The following is a 17,358-nucleotide window of genomic DNA, read 5'->3' as shown; positions in this document are numbered from 1 at the left end:
ATAAAATAAACGTTAAGTTCAGTGACAGATTTTTCTCTTGGCAGAAATAACTGAAAGACTCTAACTTCTTAGAATGAACAATAGAAAATTATTCTTATAATAATGGAATAAAAATATCAGATTCATTCCCATGAAACTAACCAGATAAAACTACGTCCTGAAATGATGAATCAAATAAAACTATTTTTCCTTAGAGCAAGAGATGATGTTGCTTCCAGTAATACAAACAAGATGAGAAGATAGCTACTGATAAAGAAATTATACATCATCTGTGAAAATGCAGCTGACATGACAGCAAATGCAATACAATGACTCAGTCACACATAAGGACTATAAAGAGAAATCATACAAGAGCAGAGCTAGGAGGTTGATTATATTCACCACCAATATCAGATGCAAGGAAACCAAGGAAGGAAAAATGTAAAATCAGAAGGCCCTGAGTTACCACACTGATCCATGTTCATGTGCAAATGAGTCTTCTGTTTCTTCTCTAGGCAGACAGATTTTACTGTAATGAGGTAGTATCTAAAGATCTTAATCATGTCATTAGATGGACGCTAAGTTTTCAACAACAGGCACCATTAATATCTGCCACTGGTAACTACCCTCCTTTAAAAGTAAACTGATACTTTGTGAAGCAATATTAATTATGAAGGTCTCTATTTTTCAGTAGTCATTCAGCAAGGAAAAACCAGTTTTGTAGCTTGGACACATCTGCTCCAAGCACTATCACATGACTGATTTTCTTATCATTAGATTTATACAATCTTTGTATTAAGTGGGCGCTGTGTGAGCAAACCACTGATCTTTGACTTTTGAGATACAGGCTATCCATCTTTACTCACTACATACGCTCTCCGGCATTCTGTCCAGCAGCTTGACATCAATATATTAAAAGAAGGTTATCACAGTTGCCAGTTTTGAAGCACAACTGCGGCTCCATATTAAGCTGCTCAATTTTTAAGGTGGCAACATAAAAGTATACTGGGCAGGTCTCAAAGAGCCTTGCTTGCTTCACCTGAATCTGCAGCTGACTGTCAAAGTAAGCACCAAGGATAGTTTGATGCAAACAAGAATGAGATCAAACTGCTGCTCTCTAACAAGAACACCTCACACATTAGACTTCTCAATGACACACCAAAGCTCCAGGAACAGAAACATTTTAAAGCTTTATGCAATTTGACCCAGGCACACCTACAAGAAATGCAGGCTGCACTGTAAAAGCCTAAGAATAGGAGATCCAGTTTTTACTGGTACACAGACTAGGAAGTGCTTTTACGAAGAGATAAAATCTGTTTGTGTTCCCATGCATTAGCTCTCCTTTGTAGCTTTGACAAGTGTTCCCCATTTGTGTAAAAGAAGCAAATTGCTAGCACATGGGCAGAATGTATTATCTTTTATAGAGCTGCTCCTTTTATACTCAGGAGCCTGTCTTCAATGACTGAGTCGAAGCTGCTCATCAACTGATGATGTTCACCCCTCAGCTAATGAAGCAGAGAAAACTCCAAAAGCTACCAGTCATGATAAAAGTGATTTTTATGTTAAAATGACTTTACCTGGTAACCCAAATTTGGGAAAGAGAATGTTAGGAGCCCAAAGTGGATCTATAAAAGAGTAAAGATGATTGCACCTGAGGTAGTAACCACCACTGCACTTTTCTCTCTGCTACACCTGGGAAACAACTACCTGGAAGTGTTCTCAGTTATTCAAACAGCCACCTGATAGACAAAGTGGTGGCAGAGAACTGATGCAGTTTTTGACTGGCATAGTTTCACTGGACTAAGCATTTTATCAGGAGTTGAGGCTTCTGGATTGTGTTTATATATGTATATGCACACACATACAAACAGTTTGTGGGAAAAGAACAGCTTGAGACAAAAGAAACCCCGAACATTTAAATGATACCTTAAGTTCTCCCTTAAAGTTTGTCAAACTAATATTAAAAACTGTGATAAAAGGTTTTGAACTAAGAGACTTAGAGGTAAATCTGTTACTATGTTGCTACAACTTAACAGGTAACAGCTGCAAGCATATGGCCAAGAATGGGAAAAGGAAACTCTGAGGAAATCCAGTCTCCTTACCAGTTATCAAAAGCATACATGCTTCATTTTACAACCATACCTGCCCCAGCCACGCAGGTTTGTTGCTTGAGGGTGAACACATGGGGCACTAAAAGTAATAAGCAAATTATACCAAAGTCATCAATTTATTGGGTAACCATTAAACCTTGGATAGAGATAACCAGCATTTGCTCTCTGTATGATACCTGGCAACCACTTGCTCTTCTGTGCCTCATTGGCAACAAAGACCTGGAAAACAGGGCTAACAGCACTTCCCTGCCTCATAGGGACAATACCTCAAGGGCTGCATAGCCCTCACATACAGCACTGCTGGATAGTCTTCTTCACTGTGGTGGCAGCTTGGTGCCATGCCCACAGGCTGCTGTGTTTACCACATCACCATACAGCTGTAGGGCAGTAGGAGAAGCACTGCTGCCTCTACCCTCACTGCAAGCAGGGTGAGGCAGCCCTGCCGCTGTGACCAGGACCACGCCACCACCGCCCAAACACCTCAGCTGGCAGCAACACAGGCCTGAAGCACGACCGGGAACGTGCCAGAGAAACACAGGCAACTGAGGCAGGCCCAGGGGTACAGCAACACCCCTGAGGCCACTGAGGTGGTGGGACTTGGAAGGCCCCAGAGAGCTCTGGGACACCCGGCCCTGCTCAGCCTACCTCCAAGCAGGGCCCTCGGCCTCAGCCCCCCGCCGCCGGGCCGGCCAGGCGAGTGCTCAGCGCTACACAGACAACGGTAAACCCTGCCTCCACCTAGCAACCAGCAGGGTGAATGACAGCGCCACAGCCAATAAATAGACCCTCCCGCCCTGACAGAGAGAAGGGATGGGCGGTGCCAGCCAGTGAGAGAGCAGATAGGCTCGGAGGCGGGGAATGCGAGAACCCAATCGAAAAACTTTCCGGACCCGAGAGGGTGGCAACAAGATTAAGCTTCAGTCACAGACGGTGTGCTCTTCCTCCAATCAGAGCGTCTTCCCTCATCGCTCTTCCCCAGATTGGTTAACAGATGGCAGGAGGGCCTTAGCACACTCCTTTCCCCAATAGGGAGGCAGCACTGCGTGACAGGCGTTCAGATCAGCCAATTATTGCCGGCGCTGGCCCCCCACCTCTCTCTCTGGCAAAATGGCGGCGACAGCTCCCACTCCGACTCCGGCTCCGGCTCTTCCCGCGGCCGCCCCGGCGCAGAGCCCGACGGCAGCGCCCGCCACACCGGCGGGAAACGCTCCCCCCACCGCCGCGCCGCCCCCGCCCGCCACCCCGGCACCGCCGCCGCCGGCCGCGCCACTGTCGGCCGCGCTCTCAGGCCCCTTCCCCGGCGGCCGCGTGGTGCGGCTGCACCCGGTCGTGCTCGCCTCCATCGTGGACAGCTTCGAGCGCCGCAACGAGGGCGCGGCGCGGGTCATCGGGACGCTGCTGGGTAAGAGCCGCTTCCCCGCCCCGCCCGCCGCCAGCCTGGGGGCCGGCAGCCCGCCGTCCCCACGGCGCCCCCCTAACCGCGCTGCCCTCCCGCAGGGACCGTGGACAAGCACTCGGTGGAGGTCACCAACTGCTTCTCCGTCCCTCACAACGAGTCCGAGGATGAGGTACGGAGCGCGGGACGGCCTGCCGACTCCCGGAGGCGGCGGACGGGCGGAGCGGGGCCGGCGTGGCGGTCCCGCCTCGCGGGGGGCTCCGCGCCCGCTCCGGCCAAGGCCGCCCGGGCTGTGCCGCAGAGCGGGCGGCGGGTCTCTCGGCGGGGCGGCGACTGCCGAGGGGTGCGGCCCCTGTGCTTCCCTGCGCTCCTTCTGATGGCGGCGTTAGGGCTCGTACCCGTGTTGTCCTCTGCTAAGGGTTAAGCATCCCTGTAACCAGCTGCCTTGGTCCTATCCCGTTTCTCAGGTGGCAGTCGATATGGAATTTGCCAAAAACATGTATGAGTTGCACAAGAAGGTGTCTCCTAGCGAGATCATCTTGGGCTGGTAAGTTCTCCTTCTGCAAGAACATGAAGCACTTGCATTGGTCCCTTAAACTACTTGAAATACATAATTTTCCTTGTCACAGGTTGAGAAGCAGAAACACTAATGCTTGTGACAGTAAGATCTGACAACTCTTGTTATAGAGTCAGTTGTAAAGCTGCTGCATTTCATAAATAGGAAGAGACAGTATTGGAGACTTACAGGGTTTGGTTTTGTTTATATCTAGAAAAGGTGTATCACAGAGGAGTGAAGAGAATACTTGCACGGATTTGTTCGAAGAACTTAACCACCTGTAATACAACCTGCACCACAGCAGATAACTGGTTAGAAAGAAAGGAGAATACACAAGAGTAGTCCAAATAGTCCAAATACCAGAGGCCTCAGGAGGAATCAGTGATATGAGCTTGAGCATGCAGAATTTCTCTGCTGAGAAAAGGTGGAAGTACTTGTGTGTGGGATGCCAAGCAATATCAGTAGGGTGTTACAGGAACAGGGTCTGTGTCTGAGTGTGTGGATAGGTAGCTTTATTAGTCTTTTCATGCTTCTCTTATCCTAAAAAATAGCTTAGTTCTGTTCCTGTGGAGCAAACTTCCTCAACAGCCTTCTAATGGCACAGCAAAGTGCAGTTCTAATGACAGCAGTTTTCCTGTGTATGTGAGAAGCTAATTGCAGAGCAGCTAAAGGAGCTAGATCAACAAGTTTTACCTCCTGCACACAGGTGTTTGATTTGTGGAAGATCTGCTTGGTTGGTCTGAATTCATTTGGCATGCTTTGACTTACATAGAAATAAAGAGCTGGTCCAGAGCATAGTGACAGATAACTGCATCTTGGGTGTCTGATGCCAACTGTACCAACTCTTCATGGCTGGTACTACAGCACTGGCCCTGTGCATGTTTCGGGCACGTGTGTGCTCAGCCTGTGACTCCTACAATTCTAGGGCAGCTGGCCATAAAGCTGCGAATTCCCTAGTTAAAGCACTTCTATTTAGTATGCTTCTGCAGCTAAATGTTTGGAAATCAGTGTTTTAGGATACAAACCTGTTAAATACCAACAATACCAAACACTAGGCACTTGAATGTTGGAAGAATGGCTGCTCAACATGTGCTCTTTTGAAGGTATGCAACAGGTCATGACATCACGGAACACTCTGTCCTGATCCACGAGTATTACAGCCGGGAAGCACACAATCCAATCCACCTCACTGTGGACACAAGTCTCCAGAATTCACGCATGAGCATTAAAGCCTACGTCAGGTACTCTAGGATACTGCATTTCTGGGAGGGGAGCTATCTGAATTACTGAGAGAGACCACATCAGGGTAACGAGAAATGTAGTGGGCTGCAGTGTCCCATTTTGGACAATATTGTGCAGTAGCTAAAACACATCATGGCTTACTTCCCATTGGAATGTCTTGACCATCATATGTAAGTTGAAAGACCTAACCTTTCATAAGCTGGTACCTTTTTGGGGTGGGGAATTGTGACTTAATTAACTTCAACAGTGTTCTGAACATGTTTGTGACGTTTCACAGGATTCACATAGCTAGCCTTAATATCACTAACGTCCATCACACTGTGTGAATGCTAGCCTGTAGTCACTGGACTTTGTTGCTTGGCAGTTTATTTATACAAGTTGGAAGATTAGTGCAGTTAAAACATAATTGAAACAGCATCTTCTTGATTAAGTATTGAGAAATTAAATTATTCCACCTCACTGTTCTTCCCAGTACTGGCTGAAGAGCTCTCCTCTTTAAGGATAAAAGCCCAGCCTTTCTTTGTAGCAGAAGTCTACTGCTTCTTGACTGTGCATCTTCGAAGAGGAAGCTGTTCCATGACATCTTACTTTTTTAAAGCATAAATGAACTTCAAATACTTAAAATAATAGGAATAATACTTCAAATAATAGGAATAATAAAGGTGTTGAGAGTGCTTTGTACTTGAATTTTTATCATACTTATGTTTGTTCCTTAAGTGATTTCTCTCTCAAAGAGCATGGAGTATTTCAGGACAGACAAATACCTGCTCTATAAGCAAGAAGGAACTGTGGCTAAGAAGATAGTACTTAGCTCTTCATGCTTTCATGCTGACAAACATCAGACCAGCTAGGAATATTCTTGAATGAAAATGTGGAATTAATCGTATGCCAGGACTGATTTCCTGTCCTCAGTTATCCATGGTCTTAATGTTGCTGATTTTGGTGAGAATGAGTAACCTACTCATGTTCACACTTCAGTGCTAACAGAGATCATTGAGATGGAAATCTCTTACTTCCTCCCTTAAATATGTCCATGCTGAAAATGTTTTGTTGGTTTTTTTTGTTTTTTTTTTCCTAGTGCCCCAATGGGAGTCCCTGGTAAAACTATGGGTGTGATGTTCACACCTCTAACAGTGAAATATGTTTATTATGATACAGAGCGGATAGGAGGTAAATGTTTTCTTCCTATTTTGGTTATAACCATTGTTGTGACACTGTTTAAATGCTTTTTTTGCTGACACTGTTTAAATGCTGGTAAAATTGCCATTCTACTGGGAATTAGACTGTCTTGCTGAAGCTGTCATAAAAATCTTCAAAAAGTTAAGGATTTAAGCTGTTTTGTATGGCAGTCAGTTTTTTCACTGATCCTCCTTTTGCTTTCAGTGGATCTTATCATGAAGACTTGTTTTAGCCCTAATCGAGTGATTGGCTTATCCAGTGACTTACAGCAGGTGGGGTCAGCATCAGCCAGGATTCAGGATACCCTGACCATGGTGCTGCAGTATGCAGAGGATGTATTGGTAAGGCCAGCTTTTTATGAGTCAGCAGATAAGTTTGATGTAAGCTTGTGCATCTTGTTTTTCTTTTTATATATTCTCTTTCTGGGCCATAAAATTACTGAGTTTTACTCACGTTGAAGTGTATATTTCTTATGCTTAGTCTGGCAAAGTGGCTGCTGACAACACCGTTGGGCGATTCCTGATGGATCTTATTAACCAGGTGCCAAAGATTCCACCAGAGGACTTTGAGACAATGTTGAACAGCAATATCAATGTAAGTTCATAATCTAATAATTTTTTCAGTGTATTGCCAGCAATTTTGAAAATGTCATGCACAAATTTATCTGTGATTAAAAGAATCTATCTTTTCATACAAACATCTTAATAGAAAATACAGCCCTTTCTTGTCAGTAATTTGATGTTTTAAGAGCTGAAGGTGGATAAAGGAGCTCACCATAATAATCTTGCAAGCAACTGCAAATGAGAGAATAAGTTTTAAAGTACTTAGGAATTATGCAAGTAAGATGAAAGTCAGCACCAATTCATCTTCTAGAGTGATTGGACAATATGAATTATCGAACTTAAAGCAGTATGGATTTCAAGGATAACTGGAGACTTGCCAGCTTCCTTTGCCTGAGCTGAAGTTCTGTCTCCTTATATAACACTTAGGACATGAACAAGGTTTTAGTGTGCTACTTTATTTCTGTAACAGACTTTTAGAAAGCAAAAGCTAAGCTTCTGAATGTGTTGTTCACCCCCAGTCTGCAAGACCAGAACTAATTTTTAATTTTGCTTATACCCTTTGACTTGCCTGGTTAACATGGGTGAACTCAGAGTTAAAATTTCACAAGCAGTGTTTCATATTCTGGGAATACCAAAACCTTCTTCCTGTGAGGGAAGCATTCCTCAGGGTAGGACTTTCAGGACTAACAATATTTCTAGTAGCTGATTGTAAACTGCTTTACAGGTGTTAAAAATTCAACTCCCTAATAGGCTACCATCTTTGTTAATATTTCTGATCACTGTTTTTTCTTTCCCCCCTCAGGACCTACTGATGGTAACCTACTTGGCAAACCTCACACAGTCACAGATTGCTCTCAATGAAAAACTTCTGAGTTTATAAAGAAACTTCTGCCACCCTACACTTCAGAGAGCCTGAAGAGTGTGCAGATACACTTTTCTGTGGTGGTGGTATAAATTTCCTTGGACCGTAATTTAATCACCTAGATGACTTGGTTTACATCTTTATTTCCATTGCCCTGAAAAATCCCTAACATGGTTTAGTAAATGAATGGGAACAGCTGGAGTTTAGTTGAGCCCAATATTTTAAAATGGAATATGTGAATCTTTTGTCTCCTGGGTTTATATACTTGTATAACAAAATGCAGCTTTATTGTAAGAATGTATTTGAAATAAAAGTTCCATTGCAATGGCAAGAATGGCTTCTGTTCAGAAAAAACTGTTCTCATTTATTGTATAATAAATCCTCATTTGAGAGAAAGGGAGGATAGCATTGCATCACGAAAGAAAACTAGAATGGATGCAAGTCAACTCCAATTCTGCAGCCTTCTTTGCGGGTTTTTTTGTCAGCTGTTAGAACACGCTGAAAGCGTGGCTTCTTGTGTTGCACATAATATGTTTTTCCATGGAGGACTTTTATGGTCACTGGTTTATTAGTGGTGCTGTGTATATACCCTTCTTCAGCAGGGTACTGCCAGAGTATGACACAGTGAATTCACTTTACATTATGGTATTTCTATGCATATGTGATCCTTTGGGAAAGGAAATCGAGGTCAATAGCATTAGCCCCTCATAAAGTGAGGGTTCAGAGAATTAAACTAGTAACTGAGTTCATCGTTAAAAGGGCTTGAAAAGCATTTGTGGCTGAACAAGTGTGGCTACTGGACTTGCCATCTTTGCAAAAGAAGAAAAGCACAGCAAAACTACACTTCATTAAGTTTTGAGGTTAAAATTTGGGTGTCATCAAATAGGAATTTTCTGTTTCATGACCCTGTACTGCTGCTAAAATTATGGGAACAGAAACTTCCCATTTTCTCCCCAAAGCCTATTTCACATTAAATGAGGTCTAGCTGAAAGCAAGCTAATACCAATCTGAGCTGTAGCTTTTTAGTCTTGGCTAATAACATTACCTTTAGAAGTCTGTTCAGCTGTACTGAGGCGGCTTTGCCTAATAGAGTTAAAGTGTCCCTTTTCTACAACATAACTGTTCCTACCTAATTACTAATGACTATTTCTGATGCCTCACATCTGGTTTGATAAATGAATTTGAAATGTTAGAGAAGCCTGCAAAGCCAGTGCTCCCCAAAATAATTTTTGTGCTAATTTGCCAGATAAATCCAAGAATGGGACTCGGGTTACAAATCTGAGAGCCTGTACAGGTTGTTCCAAACTGGAGAATTCCGCACTCAATGCTAAATTCTAAGTTCTAATTGCAAGGACAAGGTACATGAAAATGGATGCTATAGCAAAGATTCTAATCTCTTTGAAAATGTTATTCATGAGCATTAAACAAGTATTAAAACTCATCTCTTGTTTTTTATTAGTCTGAATAAAAATATTTTTTGTTCCCTCTCTTCTTTAAACTTAATATTCATAACCAGCCATTTAACTATTTCACAGATTTTCAGGTCAAGGTGTTTTTTAAAGTAAGCCTTGAAATAGGTGGAGGAAAAGAGCAAGCAGCAAACCTGGGTAAGTCTCTCAGTTACTGCAAAAAAGTTGCAGGGGGAAAAAGCATAATATTATTTCCCTGATCTCTTCAGTAAACTCTTGCCATTCCCTGTTAGGAAAACTGATAAAATGTAAGAAAGATTTTAAATGCTCTACAAGTTGAATAGCTATGCTATTTAATAAGCTGCTATGCATAAAATTCAAAGTTCTGAGAGGAAAGATCAATTTGTGATCATTGATATAGAAAAGGTATTGTGGAATTTGCCAGTCTTTACAAGTACCTGAAGACTAATGATTAGTATGTCATAAAGGACTGAGGTTATGTCTTCCTAGGTAGAAAGATTCACTGCAAAGTAGAGGTGTCAGAAGAGCTCACAATCCATAGATTCCGTTGTATGCCAGACAGCACAGTGACAAATGCTTGGAATTGGAGTAGGAAAAAAATAGCTGCCCTTTTAAAAACTCTGCATCTGATCCCATCCATTCTGTCCCTTTTTACTGGGTGAACAGCACATTGTGAACCTTACTTTGACTCTGGAATTTTGGATGCCTGATTTCAAATTTCAGTGGCCATTCCTATGAAGGACAATATTGCAAACACAAATGTAATGCATAATTTTGCTTAATTATAAAGCCTGGGCTGTATCATTACCTAGGAGACTGAGGAATTCCTTCTCTGGAGTTTTAAAATCTAGACAGGAATTCCTAAAGGTATTATTCCTAAAGGTATTCCTAAAGGTACAAGAGCAGCCCCCAGGGAGCGCGAGCGACCAGGAGCGCGGCAAACAGGACGAGCAAACAGGGCGTGGCGCGTCAGAAGGGCGTGGCGCGTCAGAAGGGCGTGGCGCGTCAGAAGGGCGTGGCGCGTCAGAAGGGCGTGGCGCGTCAGAAGGGCGTGGCGCGGCAGTTTGCTCAGCAGTTTGCGCAGGCAGGGCGTGTAGGGAAGACGCAGTCACCCTAGCAGCTCAAGAGGGACTGTGAAAAGGGAGTTCATTTGGTAGTCCCCGTCCTTCAGAAGAAACTAAGCTATGGTATTCACTCGTCAGAAAGCGATGCCCTCTGTGCTCGCCAGAGTGGATGTGGCTACCCAGATGGAGCTCCCACAAAAACGCGGCCACCCAGGTCTCGGGCTGCAGGGAGTGCCTGGGCCTCTCACTGTTCACGCGTGGCAGCCGTGCGGACAGCTGTGTGAGGTGTGACCAGGTGCGTGATTTGCTCTGCATGGTGGCAGAGCTACGGGAGGAGGTAGAAAGAAAGGTTAAGGAGCATCAGGGAGGCTGAGAAAGAGATAGACTGGTGGTGCCATGCTCTGCCCCCCCTGAGACAGGAACAGGAGCAGCAGCAGCCACCAGTAAGAACCCACGATCAAGGGGATCCTGTATCCCCCCCCACTGGGCTGAAGGCAGCAGCTCAAAGGAGGAGAGTGAATGGAGGCAAGTCCATGCTCGTGGCTGCAGGCGAAAGCCCTCCTTGCCCACCTCGCCTCCCCAGGTGCCTCTGTACAACAGGTATGAGGCCCTGGAGGTGGAAGGCCAGTCAATGGAGGATGGGGATGACAGTCCATCTACACCAGAATTGTCACCTAGGCCAGAAGAACGTACCTCTCATATTAACACCACCTCCACAAGGAAGAGAAGACGGGTTATAGTTGTGGGTGACTCCCTTCTGAGGGGAACCGAGGGTCCGATATGCCGGACGGACCCTCCTCTTAGGGAAGTCTGCTGCCTCCCTGGGGCCTGGGTGAAGGATATCACTAGGATACTCCCTAGCCTGGTACGGCCCTCGGACTATTACCCCCTACTGCTCTTCCACGTGGGGGGTGATGAAGCTGCAACACGAAGTCCTAGGGCGATCAAAAGAGACTTCAGGGCCTTGGGACGGCTAGTAAGGGACTCCGGAGCACAGGTTATTTTCTCCTCTCTCCTTCCAGTTGTGGGCAGTGACACTAGAATGAACAGAGGCACCCAATCTATTAACTCATGGCTCCGTGGCTGGTGTCATCGCCACGGATTTGGTTTTTTTGATAACGGGATGGCCTACACAGCACCAGGTTTGCTGGCGTCTGATGGGATTCATCTTTCTCAAAGGGGAAAGAGAATCTTTGCTCAGGAACTTGCGGGGCTCATCGACAGAGCTTTAAACTAGACTCGAAGGGGGAGGGGGATAATATCAGAATTGCCCGAGGGAAGCTGAAGGACAACATGCCACGGTTAGAGGGAGCGGGTGCCAGTGAGGGCACTCAGCCTGTGTCTCTGAGATGTGCAGGGTACGCTGGGGCACAGCTGAAGTCAAACAGAGTTGAGCTAGGGGATACTGAGGCAATAGGAGCCAAGAGGAAAACGCCAGTGAAACACCTCAAAGCACACAAGGGGTGTTCCTCTATGAAGGAGACACCGATGACAGCCCAGCTGAAGTGCCTCTACACCAATGCACACAGCATGGGCAACAAGCAGGAGGAGTTGGAAGCCATTGTACATCAGGAAAACTATGATATGGTTGCCATCATGGAAACATGGTGGGATGACTTGCACAACTGGAGTGTGGCGATGGATGGCTATAAACTCTTCAGGAGGGATAGGCGAGGCAGGAGAGGTGGTGGGGTAGCCCTATACGTTAGGGAGTGTCTGGATAGTTTAGAGCTTAATGATGGTGACGATAGGGTGGAGTGTCTATGGGTAAGAATCAGGGGGAAGGCCAACAAAGCAGCTGTCGTGGTGGGAGTCTGTTACAGACCACCCAACCAGGATGAGGAGAAAGACAAACTATTCTATAAGCAGCTGGGAGAAGCCTCACAATCGCCAGCCCTTGTTCTCGTGGGGGACTTCAACTTACCAGATGTCTGCTGGAAATACAATACAGCAGAGAGGAAACAGTCTAGGAGGTTCCTGGAGTGTGTGGCAGATAACTTCCTAACACAGCTGGTGAGTGAGCCAACTAGGGAAGGTGCCCCGCTGGACCTCTTGTTCACGAACAGAGAAGGACTTGTGAGCCATGTGATGGTTGGAGGCCGTCTTGGGCAGAGTGATCACGAAATGATAGAGTTTTTGATACTCGGAGAAGCGGCGAGGGGGGTCAGCAAAACTGCCGCCTTGGACTTCCGGAGGGCGGACTTCGGCCTGTTTAGGAGACTGGTCGACAGAGTCCCCTGGGAGGCAGCCCTAAAGGGCAAAGGAGTCCAGGAAGGCTGGACATTCTTTAAGGAGGAAGTCCTAAAGGCACAAGAGCAGGCTGTCCCCAGGTGTTGAAAGATGAGTCGGCGGGGAAGAAGAGCGGCCTGGCTGAATAGAGAGCTTTGGCTAGAACTCAGGAAAAAAGAGGAGAGTCTACGACCTCTGGAAGAAGGGGCAGGCAACTCAGGAGGACTACAAAGGTGTAGCGAGGCTGTGCAGGGAGAAAATTAGAAGGGCCAAAGCTGAGCTAGAGCTCAATCTGGCTGCTGCCGTAAAAGACAACAAAAAATACTTCTTCAAATACATTAGCAGCAAAAGGAGAGCTAAGGAGAATCTCCAGCCCCTAGTAGACGGGGGAGGGAACACAGTGACCAAGGATGAGGAAAAGGCTGAGGTACTTAATGCCGCCTTCGCCTCAGTCATTAATAGCAGGGCCAATTGTTCTCTGGGTACCCAGCCCCCTGAGTTGGAAGATAGGGACGGCGACCAGAATGGAGCCCCCATAATCCAGGGGGAAATGGTTAGTGACCTGCTGCACCACTTAGACGCTCACAAGTCTATGGGGCCTGATGAGATCCACCCGAGAGTACTGAAGGAACTGGCAGATGTGCTCACCAAGCCCCTTTCCATCATTTACCAGCAGTCCTGGCTAACTGGGGAGGTCCCAGTTGACTGGAGATTAGCAAATGTGACACCCATCTTCAAGAAGGGCTGGAAGGAGGATCTGGGGAACTACAGGCCTGTCAGCCTGACCTCGGTACCGGGGAAGCTGATGGAGCAGATCATCCTGAGTGCCATCACCCGGCATGTAGAGGATAACCAAGGGATCAAGCCCAGCCAGCATGGGTTCAGGAAAGGTAGGTCCTGCTTGACCAACCTGATCTCCTTCTATGACAAGGTGACCCGCCTAGTGGATGAGGGAAAGCCTGTGGACATTGTCTACCTAGACTTTAGTAAAGCCTTCGACATGGTTTCCCATAACATTCTCCTGGAGAAACTGGCTGCTCATGGCTTGGATGGGTGTACTCTTCGCTGGGTAAAGAACTGGCTGGATGGCCGGGCCCAAAGAGTTGTGAATGGAGTTAAATCCAGTTGGTGTCCGGTCACAAGCCGTGTTCCCCAGGGCTCTGTGTTGGGGCCAGTTCTGTTTAATATCTTTATCAATGATCTGGACGAGGGCATTGAATGCACCCTCAGTAAGTTTGCAGATGACACCAAATTGTGCGGGAGTGTTGATCTGCTTGAGGGTAGGAAGGCTCTACAGAGGGATCTGGACAGGCTGGATTGATGGGCCGAGGTCAATTGTATGGGGTTCAACAAGGCCAAGTGCAAGGTCCTGCACTTGGGTCACAGCAACCCCATGCAACACTACAGGCTTGGGGATGAGTGGCTGGAAAGCTGCCCAGCAGAGAAGGACCTGGGGGTGTTGGTTGACAGCCGCCTGAATATGAGCCAGCAGTGTGCCCAGGTGGCCAAGAAAGCCAACAGCATCCTGGCTTGTATCAGAAATAGCGTGGCCAGCAGGACTAGGGAAGTGATCGTGCCCCCGCACTCAGCACTGGTGAGGCCGCACCTCGAATACTGTGTTCAGTTTTGGGCCCCTCACTACAAGAGAGACATTGAGGTGCTGGAGTGTGTCCAGAGAAGGGCAACGAAGCTGGTGAAGGGCCTAGAGCACAAGTCTTGTGAGGAGCGGCTGAGGGAACTGGGGTTGTTTAGCCTGGAGAAAAGGAGGCTGAGGGGAGACCTTATGGCTCTCTACAACTACCTGAAAGGAGGTTGTAGCGAGGTGGGGGTCAGTCTCTTCTCCCAGGTAACAAGTGATAGAATGAGAGGAAATGGTCTCAAGTTGTGCCAGGGGAGGTTTAGACTGGATATTAGGAAATTTTACTTCACTGGAAGGGTTGTCCAGCATTGGAACAGGCTGCCCAGGGAAGTGGTTGAGTCGCCATTCCTGGAAGTATTTAAAAGACGCTTGGATGAGGTGCTTAGGGACATGGTATAGTGGTGGTCTTGGTAGTGTTAGGTTTACGGTTGGACTCTATGATCTTAAAGGTCTTTTCCAACCTATATGATTCTGTATTTTATTTGAATTGTTCCACTTTACAGAAATCTAAAATAATGAAGTTCAATAGAAAATCTGGTGGGAAAAGCTTGGGAGTCAGAAAACATCACCAAGGATTTCAAGCTTTAACTTGCTAATTGATTTGTAAACCACAGACTTCCTGGATTTATTAGGGGACTTTTTCCTTTTTTTTTTTGTTTGTTTAGGATGTGTTCCTCCAAATAACTTTGACAAAGTCTATCTTTAAATAGTCAAGATAGATAGTTCTCTGGTATGCTTCTATATACACTGTATATTATATTTAAGTCATATTAGAGCCCTCACTAATATAAACTTTTCTATCCTCTGTGACATGTTCAGCCTTTTTCTTTTCTTAGATGGCTTCTCTGAATGAGTACAACTTTACTGGACATTACTGTATTACATGTTTATTTCTGGCAATGCGCATGTTTTCCTGGTAAGTATTACGCTTTAAAATACCTTGCTTAACTGGTTCTCTTACCAGCTCATAGCACTCAAGTATTTAATTGCTCAAATGATAAGTTTTTTGTTTTTTTTATCCTGGCTTAGTTGAGCTGATCTTGGGTTTTTACCTCAGCATAAGGTTCTCCTTGAAAACTTCTTTTCCTCAATATACATAACAATACTCAGAACAGAGTTTACTGTTACAATTATTCTATTGTTCCCTTTGGGTATACTCTGTACTTAGGAATGTATGAAATCAGTCCGCCTTGCTGCCTTGGACCCTTCTCAGACATGTAACCTCAGTCAGCCTCAACAAAGGAACAGAGTTTCAGGAAAGCATCTCTTCGCAGTACAAAGAGACAATGAAACCTTGTGTTTTTTCAGTGAGCATGGTGACCTGTGACAACCTGCAGTTTAATTAGCATGCAGACATTATGCTTTGTTCTGACATCTTCCTAGTGTAAGACTGTGCTTGTTTACATTTTTGAGCAAGTGCACGTGAAACCCACAAGCACATGAAAGTCCTCTGTGTTACTTACCAAAATAAATACTTGCAGGATGAAGTCTCTTTAACAGAAATGCCTTCTTAAAATTGCAGAAGGGAGCTGGTAATGCTCCAGTGTTTCTTAACCGATCAGTCTCAGCAGTAGAAAGGTGGTGGTGTACCACAACGGAAATTGCAGATACCTGATGCTAATTAGCTTCCCTGTGCTCTGTTGTGCTGCAAGACTTGCAGATGACATTTAGATTATTCTTCAAGAGATATTAGTGGATAGGCAGTACGCAACAGTCAGGTTTCCTACGACTGCTATCAGGTACTTAGGATCAATGCTGCACAGAACAGTTCTGGTGGTGGTGGTGACTAGGATCTAAAGGGAGTCCTTGTGGACTGTATTGTGTTACTGTTAGTTTGACAGTTAAGCTGCAAAACAATTGAAATTTGACATTCTAAATTCATGTGACTGAAGAAAAGGGTTAATACTATGTGTTTCTCTGGGTAGGGAAAGAAGTTTGTGCTGCTAATTTGGTGTGTTTAACAGACACTTCATTGCTGTCATCTCTGGTTCCCTGTGTCCACTAACTTTACCTTAGAAGGCATTTCCTGAATCACAAATTCAGTTCTTTCCTGTCTTGACCAACCATATCTTAAATTCTATTTTAAATATACCTAAATATAACTCTTTGTCCTTACTAAAGTTCTTATTTCATGTTCTTCCTGGTATTTATACATAACCTGTTATAGGTAGGCATCATACTGTAGCCTTCATTTTACTAAGCACGTTAAGGTTCATCTCCTTTCTTCTGACACACTGTCTATGCTTTGATCACTTAGCTGCCCACTTAAAACTTAATTTCAGTCTTTCTTGAACTTGAGTTGGTAAAGACCATACCGATATCAGCATGTAAGTCAATGAATATAATAATACACTAATACTTTCCTGTTATAAATTCCTTGTTTGCCTTTTGGTGTCTGTCATGTAGTATGATTGAGCACCCCAATCTCTTGCCCCTGCTGTCATTTGCAGCTGAACTCCAATTTGCCAAGAAAATTATTAATTTAAATGCATGACCTGGCATTACGACACTTTTTAATTAAAAAAATCTAGATCCACATATTTCTCCTGGTTTGGATTATTCTCAGTATTGGTGACACCTCTCAGTTTTGTCAGCAGGTATCAGTAGCTTATTCCTAACTTTTGTGCCTTACTCAGTTAAGAAAAAACTTGGACTTGATCCCAGACCAACTTAACAGAATTCTACAAATTCTGTTTTCAACACAGCCTTTGTTCTTTCTTACAAGTTCTTTATCCTTGCTCACGCTAATTCCTGTCTTCTGTAGTTTAACTAATTATGGGTTCTTGTCAAGCCTTCTGTGGACATCCAAGTGGTTTATACTGAGTTCCTCATTTAGAATGTACATCGTGTCAAACTGACACAATATGTCCATAATTGGTCTTTGATAAACCATGTGTTTGGTTGTAAGCCTTGGAAAGTGGAGATAAGACTAATTGTTCTATATTGTTGAGAAAAACAAAACTTTTTATTTTGCTATCTGCAATTTGATACTTAAAAAAAAATCCTTGCTGACAGAATTACAATTTCATTTGGTGACTATTTGCGTACACTGGGATGAAGGTCACTAAGTTTGCCTTGTTAGCTGAGTCATTTCAGTTTTGTGGCAGA

The 17,358-nt window shown here is 44.9% G+C and overlaps 1 protein-coding gene across 1 annotated transcript; it reads left to right on the top strand.

The window, feature by feature from the left end:
- The first annotated feature begins 3,171 nt into the window (after positions 1–3,171).
- EIF3F (eukaryotic translation initiation factor 3 subunit F) lies at positions 3,172–8,222 on the top strand. The gene is made up of 8 exons (XM_072871040.1): positions 3,172–3,492; positions 3,588–3,658; positions 3,954–4,033; positions 5,146–5,283; positions 6,363–6,454; positions 6,668–6,804; positions 6,944–7,057; positions 7,829–8,222. Exons 1-8 carry the CDS (start codon positions 3,198–3,200, stop codon positions 7,904–7,906), a joined length of 1,005 nt encoding a protein of 334 aa, XP_072727141.1. The 5' UTR covers positions 3,172–3,197; the 3' UTR covers positions 7,907–8,222.
- The last annotated feature ends 9,136 nt before the right edge of the window (positions 8,223–17,358 follow it).

The sequence above is a fragment of the Ciconia boyciana genome, chromosome 8 (genome assembly GCF_034638445.1).
Source record: "Ciconia boyciana chromosome 8, ASM3463844v1, whole genome shotgun sequence".
In the NCBI taxonomy this organism is placed as follows: domain Eukaryota; kingdom Metazoa; phylum Chordata; class Aves; order Ciconiiformes; family Ciconiidae; genus Ciconia; species Ciconia boyciana.
Note: the sequence above shows the minus strand (reverse complement) of the source record. Positions and strands in the feature narration are given on the sequence as shown.